The 6,622-nt window shown below is 44.1% G+C and overlaps 1 protein-coding gene across 1 annotated transcript in view; it reads right to left on the bottom strand.

The window, feature by feature from the left end:
- Positions 1 to 47: 47 nt before the first annotated feature.
- The window catches only part of LOC109972150 (bromodomain-containing protein 4-like), a 22,712-nt gene continuing 16,137 nt past the window's right edge, over positions 48 to 6,622 (bottom strand). Inside the window, 7 exon segments of the mRNA XM_020620826.1 lie at positions 48 to 1,894; positions 1,979 to 2,213; positions 2,711 to 2,901; positions 3,043 to 3,176; positions 3,482 to 3,602; positions 3,799 to 3,899; positions 4,509 to 5,120. Coding sequence (XP_020476482.1) covers positions 1,826 to 1,894; positions 1,979 to 2,213; positions 2,711 to 2,901; positions 3,043 to 3,176; positions 3,482 to 3,602; positions 3,799 to 3,899; positions 4,509 to 5,120 — 1,463 coding nt within the window. The 3' untranslated portion in view covers positions 48 to 1,825.

Genomic DNA, 6,622 nt, shown 5'->3' with positions numbered 1-6,622 from the left:
TTTTTTTAAAATATTATTTTAATACTTTTCTTAAAAAAAGATGTTGTACTCCATAATCTGAACAAGATGAATCTATTGACCTCAATGCCTCACTCACCAACATACCAACAGGTTGTTCTGGGTAAACTAAAATCAAAATAAAAGAGCAAAGGAAAAGAAAACAAAATAAACTCAAACAGTCAAATATGAAAAAGGAAATGAAATGAATGAATGAAACGTTTTTAAAAAAGTGATTACAGAACAGAAAACACTCAGGATCTCTGGGCCAAACTATGGAAACCTTAAATACGCCCCTGCTTCCACAAAAACACAATGGCACACAACATCCCACAATGTTTCAAAAATAAAAATTAAATGACAGAATGACAAATAGGCAGCTATTATACAGACTGTAGAAGCTGTGGAGAAGACAGGCTGGACAAGACGACTAAGAAAAGGGAAAAAATGTACGTGAAGAGAAGAAAGACAGAAGATAAAATAATAAAACAGTTAAGTGCAAATACAGAACAACAACAGAATGATGGGGGCTAGTGAAGCAGTGATGATGTTGGAACCGCTTCTTCAGACTATTACAGAGCAAACTACTGCATAACGTCAGATTTAAAGGGGATAAAGGAAAATTAAATAGCAATAAAAACATAGCCTTTAATATAAAGTGAAAAGAAGATGCATTGTACATGTAAAAAAGTGAATGAACTTTCAGCACTCAGTTTGGTTTTGGCATAGAATTGACAAAAACAAAAAACATAAAAGGTATGAGAGAGACCAAGACGAAAGAATCCTCTCAACAGAATCATAAAAAAGTTTCTTCTTTACAGTAAATTTTACAAAATCAAAACCAGAGCTCAGAGATGAACACAGATGACCTTTGCTCCCCGCTATCCAAATCCCTCTTCTTCTTTTCCCTTGACTTGAGTCATATATAATATATATTTATATATATATATTCATGTATCTATTTATAATATGTTTCATTTGTAGGGTGTGGTCGTGAGTTTACAGGCCAGTGCGCTAAGGCAAAGGACACGCAAAATGTTCAAAATCCCACTGGTCCTTCCTACACAGACCACCAACACTGATGCCACCATCTCTTTGTCTGATTGAAGAGAGAAGCAGCAGGAAGTGAAGGGAGGAAGGATGTCTTAAAAAGTGTGTGACTGTGGCCGGGGAGGTTTCATTCCCACTGTGTCCTGAGAAAACAGACTCTCAGATGACCGCTGAGCCTGACAAACCCCTACCACCCACCACTCAGTTAGAATCCAGCTGAAAGTAAAATAACAGAGAGATGAGATTTGGAGTTAGGAAAAAAACAAAAAGTGATCTGTCTGTATTTTGTTCACCTGTTCCTTTTCAACCCGCTTCCCTCCCCTCACACGTTAAAGAACATGGTTTTCTTAATGTTCACTTAAATTCTTGAATTAAATAATCATCATCACAGCCATTTATTCTTTTTTTTTTTAATGTAAAGGTTCTGTCCCCTCCTTTCCATTTTGCATTTCAATGTCCATTTTCAACCAGATGTCTTTGGAGACCCAGAACATCCATAAACTCTGCGTCAGACACCAAAACATATCTGACGTTGGAAAAAAGAGGGTCAATTATTTCCATTTCACATCCACCCCCCCCTCTCATTTACATGACACAAGCCAGCTGTTTCAACTACTGAGAGAAAGGGACAGTTACTATTAGGTCTGTGTAGATGTGCATTTGTGTGAGCAGCGTCCATGTGTATCAGAGCATTGTGGTTTATACGCATATTTTAAATCTGCTTGTGTTTGTCTATAGGTCCTTCCCCCTCTCTCTCCCATCACCCTCTTTTTCCCTCTCAAAATAAGTTCTCTTCAAAAATGGCCATCAGGTCGCTCTGGAAGTTGATGTCGATGGTGTCGGCCATCTGCAGAAGAGAACAAAAAGGAGCATTAGAGACTAGGCTTTAAAATAATAAACCAGGGTTTCTATTTGACCGATCTATGCGTACTGCCTCTCTCCTGCGCCTCTCCTGCTCGCGGCGGCGTGCCAGCTCCCTCTGCTGATCGAGAGCATTCTGCACAGCTGAGGAAGTGGCTTGTGGCTGTGTGGGGGGGGGCTGTGGGGGGTGAGTGGGCGGGGTTGACGCTGGAGGAGTGGGAGCAAGTGGCGATTGCTGCTCCTGGCGCCGGCGGGGATCTTCTTGTGCTCGACGAGCTTGCTCCATGGTGTCCTCGTCATCACGGCTGAAATCAAAAACAAGTGTCAGACAGGCGGCTGCAGCTGGTCTGTTAGCTCCAGTGAGTATTGTGTTGATGATGGAACATAATTAAACGCTAACCAATACCACATATTTCAGGATGGACATATATTGAGTTATATACAGTCATGACCAAAAATATTGGCGCCCCTGCATTTCTGTCAGATAACGCATCACATTTTTAATCCTTTAGATTTCTACCGAGTGAGACATTTAACAGGTGTGTTCAGTCAGTCAGAAGCTGGAAGATCCCAATTCACTTTGTCCTTCCTCACGCCACCTTCATCTAAGGTGGCATCTTCCAGCTTCTGACTGAGTGAACACACCTGATCCGGGTAATCAACAGTGGGCAGGGATAGCTGGAAAACAAGCAGGGCAGGACCTCGAGGACCAGAATTGCACATCCCTGCTCTATGTCCTCCTCCTCACACTGTTCCCTTCTGCTTTCCCTGCCACACACTTCTCCCTTTTCCTCCCACCTACCGTAGTTTCTCTTGTTCTCTCCTGGCCTGCTCAGCCTGTGCTTTCAGCTGCCTCTCTCTCTCCTCCTTCTCCCTTGCGGCACGTTTGAACTGCTCGAAGCTGTCGCTGGAAGAACGCACAGAGGAAGCCGGTGTGGACTGGGACCTCTGAGCCAGGCTGGCCCAAGAACCCATATTCTTTAACTTCACATCCTGGGAAAACAACAGTGACCAAAAAAGGGTTGTGGGGGTCGAAAATGGCAGGTGAGAAAACTGCCAGAAAATACAAGGAGAGAAAACAGATTAACCAGCAGGGGGAGCTAGTTTAACGTGGCCATTATTTTCTCATCTCACCTGTATCCTCTTAGGAGCGATGGGAGTTTTGGGCTCTTGCTTGATTTTGTCATCTTGCTGGGAGCAGGGTGGGGCTGGGGAGTCTGGGAGGCGAGAACCAAGGCGAGAACTATCCAGTGGCTTCAAATCTAATCCTGCCAGACATATAAAGAGTGATTTACTAGACATACTGAGGATGAGCTCATAAGCAATAATGCTTCTGTAAGGTGGCTGTAGATCTATTTGGAAGGAAGCAGACACATTCATTCTGAATTCAAAGTAACTGACTATGACTGCACGTCGCGCTGCCACACATCACTTTTTAATTACAACAGCAGAGAAGCAGAGAATATACACTTCAACATTCACCCACCAAAATCTAGGCAATTTATTTTTACGACTCTTTAGCCAAAGATATGATGGTCTGTAAAGCAGATATTAAAAACCCTTTAGTACTCACTGTGTTTGTTGTCGGGCTTGTGTGCGTCCTGACGCGTGGCCGGGCTAAAGGGTGATGGGGGCTGAACTGGCGACTGGGAAGGCTTCTCTTCTTTCACCCCTACCAGGTTGGACCTCTGCTCCTACAGAGGGACAGTCTGTTACCAATAATCAAAACAACATTTTTCCATTTTCAGCATCGAAGTGTATGACATTTACTTGCTACATCCGTGCCTTTCTAACCTCTAAGTGGCTCAGAATGCATTCTTACTGTATGTAAACATAGCAGATATTTGTTTGGCTACACACACAGCATAAAGTCATAGGTGGATCACTCACATGTTTCTTGGTCTGTGAGGGTGACTGCTGTCCCATTGTGTGGAACTGAGGCACCTGAGGAGAATGCATCATCAGGGGAGAGGGGCTCTCATGCAGGCAACCTAGAAAAACAGAAGGTAATCACAAATATTCCATCATTTATTTCATTTACTTTAAATGTGCTGTGACATCTACAATATGATTATTTACGAAAAACAAAAACTAAACTAAACACACACACACACACACACACACACACACACACACCATGCTCATCCTGCAGGTCTCACTGATCCTTTGAGAAGAGGTTAGCACCACAACATGGCCAAATGCAGGTATGGCACAGAATGCATTAAACTAGGTTAAACCAAAAGTCTGGTGCTGTGTGAGGAATAAAAAAAAACCAAAGAATTTCATCGTGTGCATCCTCTTGCCACTATGCCTGGACATTTTTCTGATGGAAACACTGCTGTTCATGCACATCTTAAATCACAGGTTCCCACATTTTACTTTATAGCAGCTTACATTTAAGCTTTGTCTACTTAAAGGCTTTTACAGACCTCAAAGAGGTAAACGTGTCCAGTTTATCACATGGACAAGAAAAAAAAAGAGAAAAACCAGAAAACAAATATTTATGCAACCTTTGATCATCTTGTGACACATCATCTTTATTTTGGGCCCTCCAGAACCAGTTTGGGAACCACTACATTGTCTATAAATATGCATCTCACCTGATGAGAAAGGCTCTGCTTTACTCTGTGGTGATGGCTGTTGTTGATGCTGCTGCATCTGTTGTACCTTCTGCTGCAGAGCCACTCCCTTCTGCTGCTGCTGCAACGCTGACATGTGCATATGTGGGACTGACTGCTGCATGTGAGCGTGGCCCGAGCTATGTCTCTGGGTCAGGGAGGGGGTGGCTGTCACCATAGCCTGTGTATGCATTGACACCAGCTGAGGGGCACCACGCGCAGGCGAATGCGTGTGTACATGCAGCGGCTGTGTCTGCATGGTGGGTCGCACCTGGAGTGACTGCAGGAAGTTGTGGACTTGACTTAGGGGCGGCATTTCAGAACTGTTGGGTGTTGGCTCTTCATCGCCCTCCAGCAGCGCCTGGGGAGGCTGTGCTGAGAGGGTACCCAAGATACCATGTGATGTGGGTGAAGGGACGCGAGGGCGGGGGACGGGCTGGGGGAGGTTGAGGGGAAGCGTGGGCTGAAGTTGAGGTGAAGAGGATGGAGGCAGAGAGGGGAGTGAGGATGGGGGAGGCTGAGAGGGTTTGGGAGGGAGTGGTGCTGCACGGTTGCTAGGTCTTGATGGTTGCTGGGGGAGTGCATTGTGGATCGCTGCAAAAAGAGAAGACAAGAGAATGATGGGAAAAGAACAGAAAGCAACAATCAGGACAGAACGTTTCTCTGTTTCAGACTGTTGTTAAGACAGCGGATACGACGATATCACATGAGGCTCAGGGACATTTTTCACAGTGTATAGACCTAAAGCAGGGGTCGGCAACCTATGGCTCGCGAGCCAGATGTGGCTCTTTTGATGACTGCATCTGGCTCGCAGATAAATCTTAGCTGACATTTCTTAACAGGATAAGTAATGAATGATTCCGCTGACATTTTAAAGTAAAACATTACAGAAATCAGTGTTAAAAATAACGTTCAAAATATAAAACATTCTCATGCATTTTAATCCATCCATCCATTTTCTACCGCTCCTGTTCAGGGTTGCGGGTGGCCTGAGCCAATCCCAGCTGTCCTTCTGGGTATAGGAGGGTCCGACACCAAAACTCTACTTTTATTGGATAATGCTGTAGCCTACACGGGTCGTTGTGAGGTCAAAGAGTAAACTTCCCTCCTTTTAATCAAACAGTCAGCTATCTAATTTATACAGAGCAAACCCTTTTGACGAAGAAGTTGGCGAAAAGAAAAAAAGATGAGTACCGTACATTTCAGCACGAATGGACAGAGGAATTTGCCTTTGTGGAGAGAGAGCAGGTTCTGCGTGGTGTCTAATATGCAATGATAAAATTTCATCGATGAAACGGTCAAATATAAAGCGGCACTTCGACACACGCCATGCTACATTTGCATCGAAATATCCAGCAGGGGACAGCAGGAAGAAAGCATGCCAAGAGCTACTGTGCAGAGTGCAAGCTAGTCAGCAGCAACTCCGTGTATGGACCCGACAAGGTGACTGGAATTCGGCTAGCTTTGCTGATTCTTTAGCAATAGTGAGGAACGGAAAGCCATTCACAGATGGCAAGTATGCCAAAACATTCATGCTTGAACTTTTTGACGACTTTTCGGATAAAGATAAGATAATCAAACGAATAAAAGATATACCTCTGTCAGCAAATACTGTTCACGATCGTACCATCATGATGGCAAATCAAGTGGAGGAAACACAAGTGAAGGACATAAATACAGCGCCATCAAGTGGAGGAAACGCAAGTGAAGGACATAAATGCAGCGCCATACTTTTCCCCTGCTTTTGATAAGTCAACAGACGTAAGCCATTTATCCCAGTTCAGTGTGATTGCAAGGTAACACACTGCATGAGGAAAGTCTTGCTGTTTTGCCAATGAAAGGGTCAACAAGAGGGGAGGATTTATTCAAGGCCTTCATTGAGTTCACTAAAGAAAAACATCTACCGATGGATAAACTTATTTCGGTGTGTACTGATGGTGCTCCGTGTATGGTGGGGAAAAACAGAGGATTTGTAGCGCTTCTTCATGAACATGAAAATAGACCCATCCTAAGTTTTCATTGCATTCTACATCAGGAGGCACTTTGTGCTCAAATGTGTGGCGAGCAGCTTGGTGAGGTGATGTCGCTGGTCATTC

This window comes from Monopterus albus, unplaced genomic scaffold (genome assembly GCF_001952655.1).
Source record: "Monopterus albus unplaced genomic scaffold, M_albus_1.0 scaffold249.1, whole genome shotgun sequence".
Classification (NCBI taxonomy): Eukaryota; Metazoa; Chordata; class Actinopteri; order Synbranchiformes; family Synbranchidae; genus Monopterus; species Monopterus albus.
Note: the sequence above shows the minus strand (reverse complement) of the source record. Positions and strands in the feature narration are given on the sequence as shown.